Below are 24,734 nucleotides of genomic sequence, written 5' to 3' on the forward strand. Positions count from 1 at the left end.
CAGCCAAAATGTGTTTATGGGAGTTTGTACATGCTTATCTGAGAGGTATACCTTACAGTCCTGGAAGTACATGTACATATGTACATGTAGGCCAAGGTCCACGTTCTGGGGGTAATGAAAGCCTACCGGTAGTATTTTTCAGTGTAATTTTGAATAGTGGGCAAATTTATTGAATTCCACCCTGAGTTGAATTGCCTTAGAATGAAATCCATTCATAGGATAATTGACTCATTGCATTAGGAAGTAGGCCCTACAATGATTTTGTACTAGAGTCAAGATTGCACTTGGCGGTAAGACAAGGTAGAGAAACAGTAGACCTATCACTACCGGAAAAAGGTTCTCTTATGTTGATAAGTCCATGAGAATAGAAGTTGTAGTTTTGTGTCCACCGCCCCCATGGCCCAACACCACGGCCCCCAAAATCATTATTTACAAAAAAGTTCATTATTGGTAAAAAAAAAGACACAAAATCACAAAACCAAGCATTTCAAATCTTCTAGAAGCTGTGTAAAAAACCATATTATCTAGATGGCTTCCGTACGTCATGTACATCAGGGTTGAGATTTCTTAGCTATTCAGCTGATTTCAGCTTTTTTTGTTTTGGATTTCAGCTTGTTTCCCTCACTGGCTGTGTACAAAAGTATAGGAGATTTTCATAGTTCAGTTTCTTTATGCATTACTGATGACTCACGCCACATGTAGGCCGTCTCCGAAACCGGCTTCTAGAGCTTCGGCTAGGTCTTATTACTCGGCATCTCCATGTAGAGCGAAGACCTAGACCTAGGTCTAAACAACAGATCCAGATGCAGCATAAATAGATCATTGTTACAACACAGTTGAAAACATATATATCGCAATGTGATGTAGTTTTGCGATTTTTTAAAAAGAATTATAACAAGCCCTGAAGAGATCCCAAGTATTTCATGCATTAACTTTCATTTGGTTTTGATGAATATTTTATTCAAATTATGATGTCACGATATGATTATGCATTATAATGGATGTGGGTTTCAGTCGGACAAAACAATCTCCTGCATTGGAATTTTTAAAATTGGCACGTCTGCTATCTCAACCCTGGTAAATGTATAGTACATGTCCAGATGTCTGCTTGAGCTATGGCCGACCCATGTGCATTGGATTGGCATGCACTTTTATCATGTACATGTATGTTTTACTACAGGTGTGTTTTGTTGTGATGATTCCTATCTTACCTGATCCATGAATTGATGAGAGGCGTACATGTACATTTAGCTCATCCCTCAGCATACTTGAAAAGTGCCTGTACCTGGATGTTGAAATAAAATAATGAAAAAAAATGCCTTATGTATTTTTGAAATTGAAAGGATGCAAATCCACAACTTCTATTCTCATCGCCTAACTTGCATCACCATTTGGCTCCCTGGGTCATATGATGTCAGCGTGAAACATGAATTATGCAGTGCTGTGATCCCAGCCAAGCGTGGCACATAATGTGCATTACGCGCGAAGTACAGTGATCAGGGCACTTTCAATCTCTAAGTTCCATTACAGGAAATAGTCCATATTTAACCCACATGATACCAGTAGGAGACGCTGGAAAAAGTACAAATGCCACAAAGAATATGATGGTTGCCCAAGATTTGATTGTTTGAGGCCCTTTTTATTCAATTGTTCATCAATAAAATACTGAAATGCAGTCGGAGCACATACAGGAGTACATGTACATGTAACGTAGCATTTTGATCCAGAATGCCTCACCTAGTAACCAAGACACAAGGACACAAATCATGGTATATGTATAAATTATACTGTGTTCATTTCTGAGCGAGGCTACATTTACATACATGTATGCCAGAGACAGGCTTGTGTTTTTTTTTTCAGTACATGTGGTCCTTGTACGGTAAATAACAGCACTTCAGAGTGGGGGGAGGTGTCATGTTCTACAAAGGCCGCTCCAAGTAATGTGATGTGTTTGACATTAATTTTAAGACATACTTTTTTCCTTGCAAAATAATAACAAAAAGTGTTGACCTCTTGTCGCTTCTTGGATGACTATCATAACATTCCTATTCATGGTCTTCTGTCTCCTACCGATAATTTCCCTTCATGTTAGTTTGGTAGGCCAACAGGTATTTCCAAAGAATTAAGTTTTATAAGAAGGAAGGGGTCAATGCATTGTTTCCTTTTTTCAACATGTGCATTTTCTCTCCGATATGCAGTTAACACAACCTACATGTAGAAAGCTGCAGAGTTCTGCAGATCTTCTCTGTCCAGATACATTGATGGAACATAACACACCTAACATTTCATTCACCAGGTCTCATTGTTTGAGCTAACAGAATGCAAACCAGGGTACAGTATTTGTCTTGATAGCCATCGTCATTGATCACTGTCATCTAAGTTCAAGGAGGGGCAACTGTACAGCTAGTGTGTTGATCCGCACAAAGTTATTAAATTGTGGTTGTTTAATACACAAACCAGGCCTCCCTGAAAACCATACAATGAAAGGAAAAGCTCATGACAGAAACTGTGACATGGTTTTGGAAGTTCCGTGTATACTCATGAACTCTGGTTGAGTAATCAATGATGCAAGTGCCCTTTGGACCATACCCAAAATTGCAAAATTAGATTTTCCTCGAATTCAACATGTAAAACAGCTTGCTGATTTGCTGCTTCCCCATTAACAAAAGGACATGGCATAGGCCTTTATACATAAAAACAAGCATCTGTAGATGGTATTCAAATAGAATACAGTGGGATCACTGATCAGGCACCTAGTAAAATGGTATAGTGTGTGCATTGCTATACTATAGTACTTGTACCATTTTCTAAATGAAATGGAATTCATGTATTACTATTCAGCATTACAACTTTTTTATTTTACCAGCCTAAAGCAGGTGTAAGGATGGTCCACCGGGTGAAAATACTGCATCCTAACAGTCGCAAAGCCATGAAACTCACTGGAGCTGTTATAAGGAAAGACAGAATTGCAAGGTGGGTCGTATACATGTAATCTGAAATATGTTGACTTAAAACCTTTTAGGTGTAATTTATTATCATACTGATACAAACTTCCATGTACATGTACATACACTAGATAGCGTACACTAGAGGCATGGTTTTCTTAAGTGTAGCAGGAAGCAGTAATTCTCCATTGTGTACATGTAGGTTACTACAAAAACATATTATCATCACTGTGTTGTGAAAAAAAGGGTTTGCCAGAAGTTTACCCCCAAATTCTCTGCAGAATATATTGACATACATTGCCAGCCTAAAAGTGGGTCATATCAGTCCAGTGTTACAATCCCAGTTGATCCCAATCCTTTTGTGTCTCTCCAAAAAGGTACGTGTGGAATTAACGCACAATTTAAAAACCAGTAAAAGACTCCGTAGACATTAGTTTCGTTCTCAGTCAGTGCCTATATGCTCTTAGCATGTGCATTCCAAAATAGCCAGCGTTTGGTCAGCACCTCCATGTCGTCTTCTCCTCTTCATCGCTGGACCGTGGCCGAGGCCGACACCACTGTGGGACGGGACCCTGAGTGTCTAGCTCCATGCAGAAGCCAAATCTCGAGGACCGACACCGACCTACCTGTCTGAGCTGGACTGTTCTGGCCCAGGGTGTGGAGGTGCTTGGCCCTCCTTGGCTGTGCTGTTTTAGCCATGATACTGACTGGGGGGGACCTCATTTTCTCTGTCTTGTGTATTAAGGTAACTATGCGCGGCCGAATATAATTTGCCTATCTGTGCATTAACATGTTTTGCCGGCTTGCTTATTTTCATTGTAGAATTGTGCTTGGCTGTGCTAATGTGTATGTTTACATTTATGCTTTTGCTTGTCCAAATTCACGGTGTTTTTGCACGAGAAGTTTATTTGCAAAAAAACAGTAGATTTACTTTGCTTTAACCCTAACCTGCCAGAATCATCCAAAATTCTTTCCTGCAAAGGAAAGAAATTCGGAGGATTCTGGGTACTTGGCAGTTGAACCATCGAAGGATTTGGCAGGAATTTGGTTACATGGAGTTTTGACTCTTGGAGGAATATGGAGGAATCTGGCTCTCAGGCTCAGCGTACCACATGAGGATTTGGGAGGAAATTGGGTGTCTGGTCCAAGGTACCACATGAGGATTCTGGAGGAATTTGGTTACTGGGATTTTGATTTTGGTAGTTTTTGGTACAGACTAGATTTTGGTACATTTATTGTACATGTACTTCCTAAGGGCTCTGAAAACTTTTCTGTGTGTGGTAAACCACTTACATGTACATGTATGCCCCTGATATTCACCAGGGCTCGGTAGCTCGCTCAATCAAGCAGGGCATACTGAAACCGCCTCTTTATCTGTGGTGTTCGTGGTGATTTTTTTGAGTGGCTCTGTGCAAGCCAAAACATGAGCCATGTGATAAAGGGCAAGTGACCCACTGGAGTCAGCAGACCACAGCTGCTAAATATCGGCAGTGGACAGACAGGCAACTTTCCCCAGTGATGCGCTCAATGAGTTTTGTTTATTCATAGTGCCACCAAAAGTGTAAGGGTACATTTCAGAATTTCTGTCGTTTTCTAAATCCATACCCATTTCCGAGAAGGTGTAACAATAGACATTCTTGCCCTTTTCACGATTTGGCATAATAGTGATTGTAAACCTACTGGAGGAATTTGCAGGATTTTAGCTGTGATACTCGGCAGTGATAATTGGAGGATTTTGCCAGATTTTAGCTGTGATACTTGGCAGTGATAATTGGAAGATTTTGCAGGATTTTGGTTACTTCTAGTTTTTGCAGTCCAGAATTGAAAGATTTGGGAGGATTCTGGCTTTGAGCAGGAAAATCAGGGCTGGGGGTTAGGGTTAACTTATTGCTTTGCTGGTTCAAGTTTATAATTAAATGTTATTTCAAATTAGTTCCTTTGTTGTCCTTTGCCTGTATTTTAGTGTTCTTGTTCCCATCTTTTGATTTTCTTCTGCCATGCGTTCTCCGCATGTACCGACTGCCCTGTTCCGTGAGACACATGGAAAGTGGCATATACATCGTTCCTTGATCGCTCACATTCGACCACACCGTGCCCGCCGCGCATGTATTCACTCGCACAAATCGCCCCATAATTCTTCGCGCACTGTCACAGTGGTGAAAACACGTGCACGAAACTCTATGCATCAAACGAAGCTCCTCTGGTTCCCGCTGTGCCGCACCCATGCAAAAGAATGCGTCATGCAGATGTAGCAACCAGTACCAGTCTGTACTGTACATGTACTGCATGTACTGTACATAAACACTCTTCATCGACCGTACGCTTGCGAATGCAAAAGGCCGGCTGCAGGCCAGAAAGACATCAATGTTATGTTGCAGCATGGTTGTAGGAGGTTTTCTGCAAGTTAATTTACAGAAATTGGTTTCTTATTTATGTCTGTATTTTCCTCGTTCATGAGAAATTTGAGGGTGTTCTGTTCATTTTAGCGCCCGCTGGTCTAGATGAATCACGCCCGCTTACCACGCAATAGCCTACACCATTACCAGATTACTGCATTAGGGCCTACACGGACATTGTTGGCTGGTTTGCCTTCATGATTGCCGTCGTGATTGTGTGAGTTTTTCATAATTTTCTTGTGTATTGCCATATGTAGAAATTTTTGCAGAGATTAAGACAGGTGTTCATTACTTTTGAGATACTTTTGGAAGCTTTCCTCCCCACTGATGCCATTCAATCAGCACAAAATTGCCCTCAAACAAAAAAAGTTCTGACCTACTGACCCAATTTTTGAGAGGCATATCGCATGCACAGCACAACTACATGTAGGCCTATCACATGTATGTTTTTGGCCAAATAAAATACTGCATGTATGCTGTAGGCCTTACTTAAATCATGGAGGTAGGAAAAGAAGCAAATTTACGACATGGCCTGCCTGAATGGGCAAACTAAAAAAAAAAATAAAAAACAAGGATTGCTCAATGTGGCTGCGTGTGCGGTTCTGGTAGGACCAGGAAAAAGGTGAATTTTGACACCTGACACTGCATGTTACAACTCTAGCTTTTATATAATATGACAGATCAAAGATGGTAATGGCAGAACAACATTGATTGTGTTATTACATTTTGTCCGAGCACTTTTTGGTCTAATACTGCGCGCTCTGTGGGTATCCTACTTTTTCTGAGACCTGAAACATTTTCGTGTGATATAAAAAAAATTGGGATGGCATTAATGCCCTTAACTTTGGTACGCTGATGCATTAATGCCCTCATGTTTGGCATTACTGCCCTTTATTTCAGCCAGTCCACCAATGCCAAATGGCAGTGCCTTAAAAAAATGAAATTCAAGGCCTGTTATTGAAGAGTGTAATGGTTCTTCGAGCTCTCCATGCATTTCAGTTCCCAAGTCAGATGGATCTGTAAGATTTTGTACTGATTTTAGGAATGTTAATACTATAACAAAACTGAACACTTATCCATTCGCGAGTTGATGATTATATTGATAAGATTGGTGATGATAAATTTGTGAGTACATACAGCGTGTGATCTGTTAAAGGCATTATAGCGACACCTTAAAAAGCAAATTTTGTTTAGCATCGCCCTCCAACTTTGTTCCATGTGGCCTGCCATACAAAAGGTCAATCACACAAACAGCGGTGACTTGACCTGACTTCTTTTGGGTTGTACACGTACGAGTTTGCCCGCATGCCTTTTGGCCTGCATAATGCATCGCAAACTTTTCAGAGATTTATTTACAAGGTACTATGTGGCCTACGTTTTGTCTATGCCTACTTTGATGATATTCTCGTAGCGAGTGAGACAGTCGAGGACCATGAGGAACATTAACAAGTTTTGTTCGCACGGCTGTCTCAGTTTTGGGTCATCAACCCTGCCTAGAGCCAATTTGGTGCCTCATCTCAGACATTCCTTGGTCACATCATACATGTAGATGAGCACTGCATCCAACCACTGGATGATAAGGTGAAAGGGGACTCGTCAACTTTATCGACGATTTGTCCCCCATTGCACCAACATTGTTCAGCCATTAACAGACATCCTTAAGAGCAGGACGAAAAAGAAGGACATCATACTTGATGATACAGCTCACCAGGCTTTCGTCCAGGTTACATGTAAATCTGTATTGTCTAATGCAACTCTTCTTGTGAATCCTCAGTCTTCTGCACCAGTCTCCCTCGTCGTTGATGTATCAGATGTTGCTGCTGGGGGATTCTGCAGCAGTGCGTCAATGGTGCATGGGAACCACTTGCATTTTTCTCAAAGCACCCACAGCTGAGACAAAGTATAGCGCCTTTGGTTGTGAGTTGCAGGCTGTATATTTGGGGATCCGGCATTTACGCCACTTTGTGGAAGGGAGACAGTTTTGTATGTACACAGACCACAAGCCATTAACTTATTCCTTCAATAAATCTCCTGATTGCTACCCTCCCTGGGAGATATGTCACCTCAACGGACATTCGCTATGTTAGTGGGACAGGTGTAGCAGATACCCTATCTTGTTACGGGGTGAGCACAGTCAGAGCTTCAGCGCAGATTGATTTCGCCAAGATTGCCAGTGCTCAGGGGAAAGACGAAAAGTGTCAACAACTCAAAGCTACCACTTCATCTTTGTGTTTTGTGTCAGTTCCCCTCCACACTTCGGACTGTGAGATCGTGTGTGACTTTTCTACTGGGGTTGCATGTCCGTTCCATCTGAAGACACTTCATCGATGGGTCTTCAATGTTCTTCAAGATTTGTCTCAACCTGGAATACTGGAGCCACGCAGAAGTTACATGTAGTTACTGCACGTTTCATCTGGCCTGGTATCAACACTGATCACTGAACATAAGCAAAATCTTGTCTCCCAGTCAACGGTCCGAGATACATTCTCACACGATGTTCCCTCTCGGCACGTTCTCGACTCCAGATGCCCATTTTGGTCATATTCATATTGACCTGGTCGGCCCGCTGCTTCCATCGGAGGGTTACACTTATCTACATGTACTGACATGTATTGATCACTATACACGCTGGAGGCGATACCAGCTGCAGACATCACAATCTAGACTGTTGCATGAGCCTTTTTGTCACATTGGGTTGCAGTTTTCAGAGCACCATCTACTTTTACTACTGATCATGATTGACAGTTTGAGTCAGCATTGTTCAAGTCCCTTTCAGATCTTCTGGGATGCAGACGAAGCCAGACGACAGCATACCACCCAGATTCCAGCGGTCTCGTGGAACGTTTTCACTGGCAACTGAAAATCAGCTCTGAAAGCTCATGACAACCAATGTTGGACTGAAACACTCCCCATCGTAGCTCTTGGGATTCGTACTGCTGTGAAGGCCGACCTTGGCTGTACTGCCACAGAGCTGGTTTTTGGTACCTCCGTTAGGTTTGTAGGAGAATTTGTAACCACACACCGAGTTACCAGTGACTCTGAGCCAGGAATTTATCTTCACCGATTGCAACAACATATGATCAACTTGCATTCTACACAGCCCAGAGCCCAACACAGACAATTTCATGTGCACTCAGAATTGTCAACATGTACACATGTGTTCATTTGGGTTGATTCGATGATGAATCCACTGGAGCCCCCATATGAAGGCCCCATCGAGGTAATTCGTGGAGATGACAAGTTCTTCATTGTTTACCGCAATGGGAACCACGATAGTGTCAGAATCGACTGCTTAAAAGTGGCATTTCTCGAGCCAAGCATCAACCCTCAAATTGCACCAACCAATCCAACTTCCAGCAGCTCTCCGACCACTGCAAAGGCCGGTCACGTCACACAAACACCAAGTTCTCTGACATCGTCTGACGGACCCACCACGTCATCACGTGCACTAGTACTCTCATTCACCCGGAGTCACGTAGGTCCCGCTCAGGTCGACATGTGCAGTGTCCAGCCAAGTATGTAGATTACGTCCACCACAGGATCGATCATTTCCTTCCCTCATGATCTAGGGGGAGCTACTGTAGCAACACCTTACAAATTGAATTTTGTTTAGCTTTGCCCTCCATTCAAACTTTGTTCCATATGGCCCGCCATACAACAGGTCAATCACACGAACAGTGCGTGTATATATTTTTGCATTCCCGGTGACCTGACCTGACTTGCAAGTGCTGAACAGACGCACACTTTCACACTGGAATTTGCTCTCGCTCTCTTTTGCCTCATGGTGGAAGTTCTTTTGCATGTTCATCAAACTTAGTGGAGATATTTCACCTTGGAATTAGCCTTATTCTTGTGCCGCATGTAGAGGAATATTCTGTGTGTCCTGTGGATATTTTCTGAACTTGTTAGAAAACGTGAACTACCGGTAGCAGTGCAGCATTGAGCTGGATTCGACCCAGCACCCAGCCGATCTTGCCTCACATTTTTTGCACACTGCAGACATGTGTCTCGCAAGAAGAACACTTGATCCTTGGCCTTGGAACAATCACAGTCAGCAGAGCAGAGTTCAGCGCTAGCAAGTACATGTAGCTTTCGCCAGTTTCGGTGAGTCAATTCTTTGAATACTTATTGTGTGGAAATTAGCATGAAGTTCCCACAGGATATTGGCAGGTGCCATTGACAACAAGAGTTAAGGAAATTTCAGCTTTTGTTACTCCACAAGGCTTCCATGTGTATCAGTATAAAGTTTTCCCATTCGGTGTGATGAATGCCCCTGCCACATTTCAGCTGATTATACACTGTGTCCAAACTTATTATGCAAGTATGTGTCCAAGCTTATTATGCAAGTATGTGTTTTTGTTGAAGTAACACAACGTGTTCCATAATGCCCCAACTGCTCTCCATGCCTCAGTGGACATGTGAGAACTGCAATAGAAGAAGCATTGTCTGTAACTCATGAGATACAAGTCCAAATGTGAGTTATTTTCAGAAAACACTGTTCAGAGTAATTATGCAACAGTCCACTGTACAGTAAAGATGGGTAAAAAAGGTGATCTCCAGCCTGCTGAAAAACAAAAAATTGTGCAGTTGCTTTCACAGGGCCAATCTACATTGGATATTGCCAAGTGCCTTTCCAGCGATCAACGTACTGTGAAAAAAATTGTGGCAAACAGCGAAAGTGGTCGAAAAAAGCGAGTTCAATCAAAATATAAAAAAATCAATGCCCAGCACCTTCGACAGATTAGCTGTCAGGTTACCAGAAATCCTCTAGCAACCAGCAGACAGGTATTTGAAGCATGCGAACTGCCCAAAGTATCCAGAACCACATGCTGTAAGGCCTTCAAGGAGGTTGCCAAGGTTCGAAAGGCTCAAAGACGACCACCTCTCAACAAAAACCACGAAGCCAAACGCATGAAAATTGACTTTTTACGCGTTATTTTCACGGACAAGTGCAGAGGAACACTGGATGGACCAGAGGATGGGTAACTCAGGGGCAGTCTGCACCAATGCAACTATGTCGACAACAAGGTGAAGTTGGGGGTGGAGTCATGTTTTGGGCTGCTATCGTTGGAGATCAGATGATTGGACCATTCCGTGTTGAGGACGGTGTTAAACTGAACTCTGAAGGATATTGTGATCTTTCGAATGCCAACTTTGTGCCATGGTGGAAGAAGCATCCGGCCAGACAACGCAAGCTGCTGATTTTCATGCACAATAACGCACCTTCGCGCGCATCCCATTACACAAAAGCCTGGATGGAGTGCAACGGATTCAAGCAGGAACAGATCATGGAGTGGCCTGCTTGTTCACCGGATTTAAATCCGATTGAGAACCTCTGGTCGGTGTTGAAGTAGACAATTTATGCTAATGGAGCAATACAACTCCAAGGATGCATTGTGGGATGCGATTAAGGAAGCAGCAGCACGTTTCGAAGGAAACAATAAACAATTTGACAAAATCAGTGGACAGCAGACTGTTGAAAGTCATCAGCAAACAGGGTGGCTATATTGACATGTGACGTTTATTAGCATAAAATAGGATGCTCAGTGCAACTGTTTATTTTTTGCTTGTTTAGTTTTGTTTTTTTATATTTTGATTTTTTTTTCTGAATGTGCAAGCAAAATGATTTCTGCTTTACAATGACCTATAATCTGGATGACATTGATGACATTGTTATACATAGTGATACATGGAAACAGCATATGGAACGTACTAGAGCTCTGTTCGATTGACTTTCTTGAGCTAAGTTCACAGTTAACTTGTCCAAGAGTCAGATTGGGAAAGCAAAGATAACCTTTCCGGGCCACGAAGTTGGTCAAGGAGAAGTAAAGCCAGTAAATGCTAAGGTTGAAGCAACATGTATTGCTCACTTTCTTCAGCCTTGAACCAAGAATGAGTTGATGCATTTCTTTGGAATGGCTGGGTATCATTTTTCAGATGTTGTTTCCCCACTCACAAACTTGCTTGCTAACAATGCAAAATTTATCTGGAGTGATAAGTGCAATCAAGCTTTTGACCTGATAAAAAACATACTCATGTCTGCACCAGTTCTTGCCGCTCCAAACTTTGATAAACCTTTCACACTAGCAACAGATGCCAGTGATGTTGGAATAGGTTCAGTACTCCTGCAGGATAATGATTATGGAATTATGCATCCAATCTGTTACCTGTCAAAAAAGTCGAACCATCATCAGACGAAGTACTCCACAGTCGAGAAAGAAACTTTGGCATTAGTTCCGTCCTTGCAGCATTTTGAAGTGTATTTGGAGTCGGCAACCAATACTATCACAACCCTTTGACTTTTCTAAACAGGATAAAAAAAAAAGAATCGAAGGTTGTCTGGCTCTTCAGGAATTTGCCCTTGAGCATGTTGAGATCCGTCATATACATGTAAAGGGGAAAGACAACGTTATTGCAGACACTTTATCCAGGTGTTACTTATTAGTTTCAGTGATGGACCAAGAGTTAATTAGATGTTGCTGTAATGAAATTATGTAATTTTATCTGATTTTGGTATGTGAATGTCAAACAGAATTTAATACATTGACAATATTTGATAACCATGTGAAATTTATACTTTGTACAAACTTCTAAAACATGTTAGTTATATTCCAAAAGAAAAATTTCTCCTGTGGTTCGAACTTTTTTAAAGGAGGGGAGAGTGTTACGATCCCAGTTGATCTGTATCCTTTTGTGTCTTCCTGAAAAAATACGTTTGGAATTTACGTACGTTTAAAAAACCTGTATTAGAGAGGTTCAGCAGCAGGCCTCTTCTGCGCTCCATGAACGTGAAGTCGAGATTTTGCTGATTACGTCATCAATTTATGGGCACCAGTTCCACGTAGCAATGGCCATGTTACTGTTAGAATGTGAAGAGAAGCCGTTTCACGTACGTATTGAAGTCATCTTTATAGCTACATTTCCTTTCGTATTTGGCAAACATATCAACTGACAGACATTTGGCTGACAGTTCATGTTCTGAAAATTGTAACTGTTTAGTTTTATAGAGAAGAAAAAGGACTGAAAGTGCACAAATCATGATGGAATGTCACGCTTTCTCCTTCATATACATGTATGCGTGACATGGTACATGCTGTAAACAAGCCTACATGCTATAACCATGAACATACATGTACAGTAGTATGACAGACCAATTCCAAAGACCAAGATCAATTCCAAACTCAAAAAAGAGTATAAACGCCCCTGTGTCTTTATAGGATTATGCTAAAGAAGTCCATTGGGCTAATCTACAAGATTTTACTTTTGTGAAGTGAGGTTTTGAGGGATTCAATTTCAACATGATGTTGTCATCACCTAGGCCTATGTAGGTCAGTCAAACATTTTGGAAGTACACATGTACATGTACATTTCTACATTTCTCTTCTAAAAGGGACAAATTGATGATGTAATTTTCTGTTATACTGTGTGACAGGGTCAGCAGCTACACTATCATCTGTATGCAAGCATGGGGTGAACTGCAGCTGAACTGCATTATTTAATTACACAAATGAACTTATTGTCAATTACTATTAAATTTGATTTCAGGAATTGGGTGAAAGTTGGATGACATTAATCATGACTTCAGAGACTCCAAAATGAATTAGCATTAGCTTTTGTACAAAAGACCGTAAATATGATGTGGCCCTTCTGAAAGAGGTGAACAGCAATGACCCCTTCTAGATGAAACTAGATGGCATCAGGTCGCAGAGAACCTCACATTTTCTCTGCAGCCAGAGAAACCTGCAACTGCACACACAGTGAGGGAGCAGACAGAGCTGATACTGGAGAAGTTTGAAAAGGATGAGGCTTTATCAAAGAAAAAGTGAGTAAACTGAGGTATGGCTTTGGTTTGGCACTCTTTCCACTTTTCTTCTTGTAACAGCAGCGTTGTTTTACCAAACTTCATTAATGACACTTTTTAACAGTTGAAGTTGGTTGAAGTAACTATCCCCCGAATGTTCGCACAACACGTCATAAAAATTCACTCAAACTTTGATAGTCTCCCCTATAACATCCAGGTCTGGTGTGAATGACCCACAGACTGAACTAACAGCTCTGCTAATGGAGGCTACTGAACTACGAGGCAGTGGCAGTCAAGGTAAAATTAAGGGTAATTGCATAGTTGTTTCTGTCGCCCAGAGTTTCTTGTTACAGGATGCTGTTTCTCCAAGTGTTTTATACCTGCAGTCATGATGCAGTGATACATGTATCAAGCATTTTGTTTTCAGGCACAAGCAGCAGCTAAAACACAAGCTACAACACAGAGCCAGACCCAGGAAGCAGCTCAAGCCAAGGCCGAGAAAAGAAACAAGAAGGAGGTGAAGGCATTACAAGACCTAGAAGAAGGAAAGAAGATACGAGAATAGGCGATGAAACAAATACTTCAAGAGGGTGACAGTGAGTTCAATATTGACATTGGTACCATACATTTTGAACACATTAACTGCCAGGTTGTATGTACACTTTGTTCCATTCATTGTTAACCCCTCCCCTATCTACTATGTTACTGGCAATAGCTAAAATCGCATTTGTCCAAGTACCTGGTTCATGCATGTACATGTACTCACCACATACCATATTTCATACACAGGCAGTGATGATGACCCCCAGAAAGGAAGTGGAAGTGGCTCAGAGGGTAAGTGCTAACTGCAGGGGTGTGAGAATTCAGCTTTTTGGTTGAAAGTGTTACTCTGAAACCTGAAAGTTTTTTACAAAAATATGGCAACTTTTGGAATTGCTGCTTTTTGCTAGCTTTTACCCTGTTTACATGTTGTTATTCACACCCCTGTGACTGGATTTTAATGTCACATGGGTGTACATGATCATCATTAGATAGCGGTAAAGAGTGTGCAATAAAATAATGGGCATTTTGAGCAAGTCGGAGGTCAAAGTTGTCCACTACAGGCCCAGTTTCAAACAGCCACTTGACCAATTAGATTTGTATTACATTTGCCAAAATTTAGCAAACAATTATGCAATGCAGCTCTATGAATTAGGGCCATTTATTTCTCGTATATAGTGTGTATCTCAGTGTTGACTGAATCCTCTTTTTCCATCCATAGGAGAGGAGCAGAATGCCAGGAAAACTAAGACAAAGAAGAGAAACTGGACCCATGTAGATCCTCTTGTGGATATTCTGCAAAAAAGGGGCAGCTGGAAGAAAAAGGCAAAGAAAGACCCTGAGAGGAACTGTAGTAGCAACGGTGAGAGTCAGAAATACAGGTGCAAAGATTGCAGATGCTGGTCAACCCAAACAAATCTGACCATGAGTAAGGGCAGACCCAGAACCAATAATCTGACTTTTTTTGCCTTTCTGTCGTTGAGGTTACTCTTTGAATTTCTTGTTTTTCAAAAGGACCAACAGATTAATAAGAGCAAAACATTTCCTTTCTTTTTCATTAATTTTTTGAAGAGAAATTGAAATGGAGCAAAAATCTTTCATGTTTCTATTTGCCATTGCTTTTTATTTTGGAAAGAAGAGGAATGAAATGAGGGCAAAACCGCCTTCCACTCAATTTCTAATTGTTTCTAATTTTTGGGAGTGGCAGCATGACCTGTATTGCTCCCCACCCCCATCCTCCCTTAGCAGTCAATCACCTCAGTACCTCAGAGCAATATTAAATGAGGACAGACAATTGTTTTCAATTGATTTAATTTAATTGTTTAATATACACAAGGTACAAAAGTACTTGCCATTTTCTTTACCTGTTAATGGTTACCTGTTGTGTGTGATGGTTGCCTGATGGTTTATCATTTTGGCACCATAAATTACAAGTATATGTATTTGCGTTGGACTGCATGATAAACTTGGACATGAACTTGAATTGTGGTAAATCATTTTTATTTCTATTAGCTTCACATGTTTTATTTTAAGCAAAACAAATGCTAACCAGCCAAGGACTCAGAAGCATATTGACGATTTGCTTAAAGCGACCACAACACATGCAAAGATAGTGGAGTCTTAATGGGCTAATCAAATTCATGCAGTAGCTGGTAGTACTCTCCATCTTCTTCTGTAAATATTCAGGCAGTGATGGAGGAATCACACCAAAGTAGTTTGCTGTTGGTGATCCATACAGACAGGTATGGCAGTTAATGAGAAGTGCTGCGACCAAGTAATATATTCCCACAGGCTGAAGAAGCAGCTTTAACTTCTTCCTGAAGTCTAAAAACCTACATTCTTCTATCAGTTGCCCGCATCCCCACTCTACAGAAATGCGGACCTTTGCCCTCTGAGCATTGAATTCATGTTCCTCATCCGTTCATTGGGCACCCTTGTATCCAACGATCACTTCTCTCCTCAGTGGATAAGCTGTGTCACCATACAACAAAAAACCAATTTGAACCACTAACTAGGTCATAGGTTGTAGAACTTGTGAAGTCCATAAAGAAATCATGTGATCTGGATCCAGTGCCTACTAAGCTGGTGAGCAATTGCCTTGATTGATGTCTTGCTTCCGGTTATTATCCGTATTATCAAATCTTCCTTAGAATCTGGTATATTTCCAAGGGACTGGAAAGAAGCTTTGGTGCGTCCCTTGTTGAAGAGAGACAACCTTGATCCGATTTTAGAAAATTATCGACCGATTAGTAATCTCCAATTCATTTCTAAATTGACATTTCTAAATTGACAGGGAGAGCTGTGTGTGTAATCAGCTTTACTCCCACATTTTTTTGAAAAGTAGGTTTAGCTGTGATTCGTTATTTTAGTGTCACCGTGTCTGGTATAATTACTTTTCTATTATCGTAGGTAGGGTTAGAGGCATCTGTCCCCGTGAAAGATCGAGACACACCGATGCCAGCAGGGTTAAGTTCTCCCTGTTGGCGTGGCAGACGTATCCCCATAATGCAGTTTGGGTACTAGCGCGGTGACATTCATTCATTTATTCTTATTCATTTATCCTTATCTTTCATTTCTTAAATTAAATTAATTAAGGAAACTTTTTTATGTGTACTTGTACTGCGCCGTTGATCATTTTTATGGAAATGGAGCATTATAAATTTTCAATTATTATTATAATGTTTATTTTTATACTTTTGCTTGTCCAAGTTCACGGTGCTTTTGCATAAGAAGTTTAAGTTGCAAAAAAACCCCTCTAGATTTACTTTGTGTTAACTTGTTGTTTTGCTGGTTCTAGTTTATAATTAAATGTCATTCCAAATTAGTTCCTTTGTTGTCCTTTGCCTGTATTTTAGTGTCCTTGTTCCCGTCTTTTGATTTTCTTCTGTCATGCGTTCTCCACTCGTAACACCAGTTTGTTAGAAATGATTTGAAAGTTTCCTTTTTGGACTCAACCAACATGAACACACAGTTGCACATGTTAAAAGTGGATGCAGTAGGGAGACATATACACCCCCCCTACATTTGAATCGTTAGGTCAGTTCCCAGTATCTCTGACATCTCTACTTTCTGTGCAAACAGCTCACTGAGGGAGTTTGGGTGAAGGTCACACAGCTCATGTTTGGGCTGTTGAGAGAAGTGGGGCATTCCTCTGCAGTTGTTCTGACCTTGCTCTGGGTTCAAGGCCAAATCCCAGTCGGCATTTGTTGTGTGTGATCTAGTATTTCCTGACTTGTGGGGGAGCTGTTTATATGTAATGTTTATTCTCAAAAATATATTTATCACGAAAAAAATATCTATGTATTTTATAAAGATGGTGAGACTGTTGGCAAGAGGGTATTACATGTACATACATTTATGATGTAGAATGTGTTGCAAGAGTGTGTAAAATACTCCAACATTCTGCCACCGGACATATCTAAACAATCAAATTGTATTTGTCCAGACTATATCTAAGCTAAAGGATCTTAGGAAAGCCATTTTAAAAACTCATAAAGAAACAATTACCATTAGCTACTGAAAATTGCCAAAGAGTTTAATGTAAAAGTGGTGAAAGGTAACTTCAGTTGATATCAAAGTGTACTTACATGTATAAGGGAAGAAATTCCAGTATGTGCTTGGCCAGTCTCAAACATCTGGAGAATAGACATGACTAATGCCCAGTCAGCACATATTTATTCCCATTCATAAATACCTTTTTTTAGTCAGAGAGTCAAAAGAAATTCATATAGGATAAATTTTCAATGATTTTCCCGAACACCCCCCGTCCATTTTATGTATATTCTTGTGTAAGTTATCCAGAAGAATCTCCACATATGGACTTGGCATGGGGGTGGGGCTTTCTGGGTACCACACGACATACATACTCTTGACCAACAGGGATGGATTAAACTTAGTCATATTGTAGTATTCGTCAATCTTACCAGCGAATACGGCAGGTGGCCGGTGTGAGTCTTGGAGCCACAGCGAGCACACAGACTAGACAACTACATGTTCACTGCTTGGTTCTTCTCACAAGAGTGACTCTAGCCTGGCTGCGTGTGGAACTTGACAACCAGCCAGGTCATGGATCAGTGCCTTTATTCACTACATTCCTTCCCGTTTTATTCTATTTATTTTTTTATTTATTCACATATTTCTCAAATACCCTGAAATGAACTCTGATAATCAATCATTTCTTCAGCTTAAATTATTATTATGCTTTAATCCATAATAAGTTCCAAGATTTACTCGACTTTGTTAATTTGCACATTAGCATGCCATTGTCTTAAACTCATCTCAATTCCACGTAATTTATTCCTTCTTTGTTTGCTTCCGAATGGCCTCTTTGTTAAACTTAGAAATTTTGGCTATTATAATTTCTTTTTTTACACAACTACGATTTTCACCCTTTATTTCTTATTCCTTCTGCAGTTCATCGAGGTTTTGGCGTTTAGGTTTTGGCTTTTCCATTCTTTTAGAAACTGTCAGTTCAATTTTAATTTCTTTTCCCTTTCAAATAATATTTTCTTTCCAGTACACTTTAGTCTTTAGATATCTCAAATGGTTACATATTATTCACTCTCTGTAAATCTTTGCATGCTATTATTCAAGTATTAAAGAAAACATGCTGAAAATTTTAAATGATCACTAAAAACTAGAATTTTTTTCGTATATTTCCCTTGTGTTTCATGGGCATTTTCCCAAAATACATTGTTTGTCCAGTGCATGGATAGTTGCTACTTTCGTCACTACTTCTTTGGCCAGTGTTGGGTTGCTTATTTTAGTAGAGCTGTGCATGACCTACGGTACAGAGTAGGGTGCATCTGTCTCTAGGAGAAGCCTGTTGAGGGGTACCTTCCCTGCCACTTAACGATGTTCTGGATTTCCCTAGCATCATCAAGTTAGAAGTCATACCGGTACCTGTGCTACAATTTGGGATGGAGCGAATGGCCCCAGGAAGTATTGATAAGTCTTCATCCCAATTTAAGACCTTTCCCTTCAAGTGACATCTTATTGTTTGCAAAATAGTCCTGTTATACATGTATGTTTCTACCTGGCTGTTGACGCGGGACGGTAAAGCGTTGTTCTGGTTTTTGCAATTTTTAGTACATCACACACTGCTGTGAACAGTTGCTCCCTTGATCAGAGTGTATTTGTAATGGGCAGCCGAATCGCAATATAAAGTTATGTATAGTTGCTCTTCCAATAATTTCTGCTGTTTGACAGGCCAGTGGGTAGGCTTCGACCCACTTGGTGAACTGGCAAACTAACATCAATATATTTTGATTTCCAGATGATGATGGTGTAAACGGACGTAGAATATCTAAATGTATACGTTCAGCTGCAGCTCCTGCATGATATTTAGTTAAGGGGGTTCTGGCTATCCTTAGTGGTTTTTTGTATGTGTTGCGCTCTTTGCACGACTTAACAAAAAGGGTGACATCTTCCTTCATTTGGTACCAATACACTGTTGTAACTTCTGTAAGGTTTTGGTCATTCCGGGGTGTCCGGCCATTTTTGAGTCATGACAAAGGGTGAGTATCTCCTGTCTCAAAGAAGTAGCGACTAAGAAAAGTAATCTACTGAAATGATGATCAACCCAACGGTAGTAGAGGATACCGTCTGATAACTGAAGAAGGTGGCATTTGACCAAAAATATTTCACTGCAGGTGCACATATTTCTAATGTATCTTGTGAGGGTATGTACTTGGTACCATGGAGTTCAGATTTTTCACACCATTCTAACAAGTACCTAAGTTCGGATCCTTAAGTTGAAACTTTTTCAATTGTTGACAGGAATATTTTGTAAACATAGATTGATCTATAGGATTATCAGTTCAATAAGATATTGGCGAGAATTTCATTATAACAGGGGCAGAGCCCTGCGCACAATTTGGCCCTGCGTTATTAGGAGTAGCAATGTATGGGGCCTCCCTGTTATACAGCCGATGCCGAATTTTCAGGTTGGCTCCCTCATCGCTGTCATAGCAGTGCTTCGTATTTTACTTATTTCCTTGACTGTATCAGAGTTACAGGGACAAGGATCCTCCCCGTCATCCAGCGAATGCTTAATCTCTGGGTAGTATACCTCATCGCTATCAGAAATGGCGTCACTAGGTACTGTGCTTGTTGCGGCTCACAAAGTTGCAGAGTTGACCACTTCCTGCCGGGGGCTCCGGGATCGGAGACGTATGGTTTATATGGGTGGCCGGGGTCTCCGAACTCGGACAAAGGACACAAGGCCCTGTAACAAAAGACCGTACTCCGAACAAAAGACCAGGCTGCTGGGCATTACCGGCATTTTTCACTCTCAAAAGTGGTCCAGCCTTGTTTTGAAACCCTATACCAGGGTTTGGGGCATTGAGAGCGAGCGGATTACCACCGGGGACAAAATCACTCCACCACCGCAGCGATGAGCCACACAGCACCACTGCACGCTAATCCGGCCCCTATTGAAAAGAGGTCAGCAGTGCACTGAGCCAGGTTCGTGAACAAAAGACAGTTATATAACACCGCACAATCTGGGCTATGTTTACAAGTCTGCAGGCCTGGCTGAAATACTCTGGCGTCAATGAAGGTCACCTATCAACTTAGAGTAATGCCTGAAGATTACTTCGTGTGGCTATAAACGACCGTTAAATGAAATGATGAATTTTTGAAGGATTTTGAAAACGGAAAAAATGATAGTCATGCCGGCCCAGCATCATCAACATTGAAACATGCCCCGGCACGAAGTGATTAAAACTGATTTGCTGTACGGCAAGAGGAATGACGTCATCTACGTCTTCCTCAAACCTTCTCCACGTGAACAATATTTGCAGCCACCACAAGGAAAAGCTAGCAATGTCATATCCCGCCCAGTAACAATCACAAAAGTCAAATTCGCAAGGGATTCTGGAGAGAGAGTGTGCATGTGTATGTTTTGCTCCTTTTCTATGAAGGATTACCATATTATATTGGCTTAACTCCTCTATTCATCTAGCTAACATACCAGAAGGATGCTTGAAACGCATAAGCCAGGCAAGGCTACTGTGGTCCGTTCTGACGCAGAATTTACGTCCAAGTAGGTAGTGTTGGTATTGAAGTGTAAACTGCATGATTGCTAGTAGTAATACGTGTAGTACAATATTTAATTTGAGATGGGGACAACACAAAGCTACCACATCCTATACTCTTTCACGTCCCCTGCACCTGGATTAATTCTGCCCCGAGGGCAACTTCTGACGGGTCTGTATTTAATATAAACGGTACGTCTGTGTTGTTGTGGGGAAAAGCTAGAACAGGACTCATTGTCAAGGCAGAAACTAGTTTTTGAAATGCTTGTTGATGTTCATCCAGCCATTTGAATTTTGTATTCTTTCCAGCTAGTTCATACGATGGCTTTGCTAATTTTGCAAAGTCTTTTGTATGGAACCAGTGGTAGTTGACAAGTCCCAAAAACGTCCCTGCGGCGATTGTATAAATTGTGTATTTTGTTATCCACCCCCGGCCGAAGGGTCTCCTATACCCAAAGCCAACTAGTAAGGGCCCCTAGTTCCATTACCCTCCCCTACTTAGACAATACCTCCCACCACATCCAGCGGATTCTCCACAAGCATGGTATTAAAGTTTTTTACACAGCCCCACTACAGTTGCATCACCTGCTCACTTCGCACAAGGACCGACAGGACCCCCAGCGCAGACCGGGGGTGTACAGAATTCCTTGCCAATGCGGCAAAGTGTACATCGGCGAGACGGGCAGGGACCTCCCTACCCGAATCAACGAACACAAAGCCCATGGTAGGAAGGGAGAGCTGGAAAAGTCGTCAATATATAAGCACTCCCACACTGAAGACCATCAAATCAACTGGAGCCAAGCTGAACTTATCACCAGCATCGAACGATGGTACCCCCGCCGCATTAGAGAATCCATGGAAATCATCAAGCACGACACAGTTCCCCAAGACATCGGCTTCAACATCAGCGATATCTGGTGCCCCATCCTCACAGCCCAGTCTAATGGGTCTCCTATACCCTAGGACTTTCTAGTTAGGTTCCCCCTCAGTTAGCCTATGGGTCTTCTCTACCCCTTGGCACCCAGCTATTCACTCTCCCACTGCCAACTCCAACTGACACGCTCCGGTAAACACACACACAGGGCATGCAGCCCCCAGGATCCAGTGCAGCATCCATTGTTCCCGCCATCACTGTTCCCGCCTTAACGCCTCACCGAGCTAATCGCTACATTTGGATCCCTCTCTACACCATATAAGCTCCACTCCCAGTTAGAATCCTGCAGTCTCCTGAAGACGGACAGAGTACACTGTTTGAAACGTCGAGTTATTCCCCGGTTCTTCTCAGAACCACACATACTCAAAGAAGAGATAAATACATGGTGTTACCGCAATCTTTACTATAAATCTAGTTTCTTTCACCATGAAAACCTTTAAGTCTTATTTGGTAATGAGGGTCCCTGTGTAAGTTCTTCTGCCCGAAATTTGGTCTCTGTGCATGATCATCCTCCAACAAAAAACCTAATAAGGAATTGCAATTGGGTCAAATTGCTGGCCCGTTTTCTATTCCCCCTTTCCTATTTTCCTGTGCTCTCCTATATGTTTGGTACCTGAGCAAGTTCCCAGCAAATTTCGGTTACTTCATAATCTGTCATCCCCGATAGGCAACTCTGTCAATGATCACATTGATCTAGTCAATACAGCAGTCTCCTACACTAGTTTTGATGATGCGGTTACAGTGATCGCAAAGCTGGGCAGAGGGGCCCTTATGGCCAAATCGGACATCAAATCAGCATTTCGATTGCTCCCTGTTCATCCCTTTGACTTTGATCTACAGTACTTGGTATTTTGGTATGAGGGGAGTTCTACTTCAGCAAGTGTACATGTACGCCCATTGGATGTTCCATTTCTTGTGTAACATTTAAACGTTTCAGGACATTCCTTGATGTCTGTACGCGCAAAGTTTCCGCCACCAATAACATACTGCATTATTTGGATGACTTTTTGTTTGCACATTCTTTGGAGTGTGCGCAAGCCCTCACATCATTCCATGTCATTTGCAACGACTTTGGTGTTCCCCTAGCTTCAGATAAAACTGAAGGGTCAACAACGTGCATCGCGTTCTTAGGCCTGATGATTGACACGGTCAGTCAACAAATCCAGTTCCCTCAAACCAAGTTAGTTGCTCTTCTTCAGAGGTTGGATTATGCTTTGTCCAAGACAAACTTCCGCTCAGGGAACTCCAGTCATTGCTCGGAAGTCTTAATTTCATTTGTAAGGCAGTTAGACCCGGTCATTCATTTCTCCGTCGTTTGTTCGACCTTACCGGTGGCACTAGTTTGGGGGTTTTCAGCTACTGAAGGAGAACTTCAGCACAACTCAAAGGTGGACTGGTATCTTTAATATGGAAGTCTGAGGGTCCTTTCCTGAAGCAGTCCAAGACGCTTGTAGAATTGTCACGCTGGACGAGAATGGAACTGGCCACAACACATCATTTTTATATACATGTATATAAAACGATATGGATGTGTAAGTTCTGAAGAATTTTGATGTGATGTAGAATTTGGTCAGTGTCGTTTTACTAGATAATTTTCAATTGCATGCCAAGTTGTCCAGAATATCACAAATACATTTTTTTACTTTTACATTTGAAGATGCATTAAAAAAGAATTCTGGAAAAATTGAATGAGTTTTAAGGTTGTAATTCTCTGATTTCAAACTGCCCTAAAGTTCAAAAGAAAATGTATTTAAGGTAGTCTGAGATTTGTGTATTAAACTCACGTTGCAGCCTTTCATCGGTATATCAACTGTAAAAACGCCGCCAACTTGTGTGAATTGCGGTAGCCAAGTGGTTACAGCATAATAGTTTGTGATGCATGGGGTGTGGGTTCAAAATCTGGGTCAAAATTGTGTACAGGGAGATTTTCTTTTTTAAAGGAAAATAAAGCCCGAATGTTATAGGAGCCTAATTTCACACGTGAAGTTTTTATGGTTGGTTGAGCATCTAGATGTCATGCATTGTGCATGGTTGTGAACCATGGTTTGGCTTCATATGTGTTATTGCATACATGCATATAACTCTGTAACTCGGTGTTCAAATTCAGAGTGTTTCATTGATGTCATCTGCAAGGTCCTGGTGTTTACAGATTTACCAATTATTATACAGTAAATAGTAATACGATTCAACTTACCGGTACATGCAACTAGTCAAACCATTTGGGAAATGTCAGCCAAGTGAAATACATGTATATGAATATACTTAAATATGTGAATAAATTTGATATTCTTTTCAAGTGTCTTGGATTTACTTCATAAGTTGTCATCTGAGAAATTCCAAAATCGCCTTTCTTTCCTCGCTTTCCACTTCCATCTTCTCCCTTTCCTTTTTTTCAAGCTGAAACTTTCTTTCTGAAATGCCAGCTGTTCATTCTTCAACTGGATTTCCTGCTTCTGCAACGACATTTCTTTCTTGGACTTTGACTTCAAACACAGCAGTAGAACCAAGGACGATGAAATTTTCTTTGCTTTCTGGGGCGTAACGTTAATTTCAGAATCAGAATCACCCATCTGGCTTTCATCGGCTACAACAAAGTAAACAGAATGAAACAATACAAGCAGAATTGAATTGCTTAATTATCTCATATAAGTCTTTAATTCCAACATAAGACACCGTATATGTGTTCGCTTCTTTGAGATTGTTTCCAAGGCTGCCTTCCTTATTTCCACTCCAAGTTCCCTTTGTTTCTCCTTTTTCTTGTTCATTTTCTTTTTTCTAGTCTCGTCACCTGACACAACTCCAACATTCTCGAATTCAGTGATTATTTACAAAGATCTGGAATAATAATTATTGAATGAGTAGCACCTCTTCAGCACATGTGCATCTTCTTTCTTATGATAGGCCAGCAGAAGGGATTTTTTTGCCTGCAACATCGTCCTGTAAGGCCCTCAAGTCCTGTTGCAAAAGCAATTTCATCCCACCTCTTTCCAGGCTCATGAGAAGCATATGGGTCATTTGCTATGACCTCTCGCAGTAATATGATGTCATCATTTGCCAAGAATCCAAATTTGCTCCTTCCAT

At 41.2% G+C, this 24,734-nt stretch overlaps 1 protein-coding gene and 1 long non-coding RNA gene across 4 annotated transcripts in view; one reads left to right on the forward strand and one right to left on the reverse strand.

Moving 5' to 3' along the window:
• tma16 (translation machinery associated 16 homolog) overlaps positions 1–24,734 on the forward strand; it is a 54,753-nt gene that overhangs the window by 2,298 nt on the left and 27,721 nt on the right. For 2 of the 3 annotated variants that reach the window (XM_022240187.2, XM_022240188.2), the window contains exon 2: positions 2,867–2,973. In XM_022240187.2, coding sequence (XP_022095879.2) covers positions 2,867–2,973 — 107 coding nt within the window. Of the gene's footprint in view, positions 1–2,866; positions 2,974–3,431; positions 12,231–12,886; positions 13,164–13,359; positions 13,440–13,569; positions 13,739–13,931; positions 13,977–14,403; positions 14,545–15,368; positions 17,105–24,734 lie in introns of those variants that run through there. The other variant, XM_087149196.1, reaches the window with a different exon arrangement.
• Positions 691–11,635, reverse strand: LOC147796024 (uncharacterized). The gene is made up of 3 exons (XR_015428407.1): positions 11,509–11,635; positions 1,212–1,285; positions 691–786 (listed from the first exon to the last, which is right to left on the reverse strand). It is a non-coding gene; the product is annotated as an uncharacterized LOC147796024 (long non-coding RNA).

This window comes from Acanthaster planci, linkage group LG19 (genome assembly GCF_054643075.1).
Source record: "Acanthaster planci isolate LZ-2023a linkage group LG19, COTS_SCS, whole genome shotgun sequence".
NCBI lineage: Eukaryota > Metazoa > Echinodermata > Asteroidea > Valvatida > Acanthasteridae > Acanthaster > Acanthaster planci.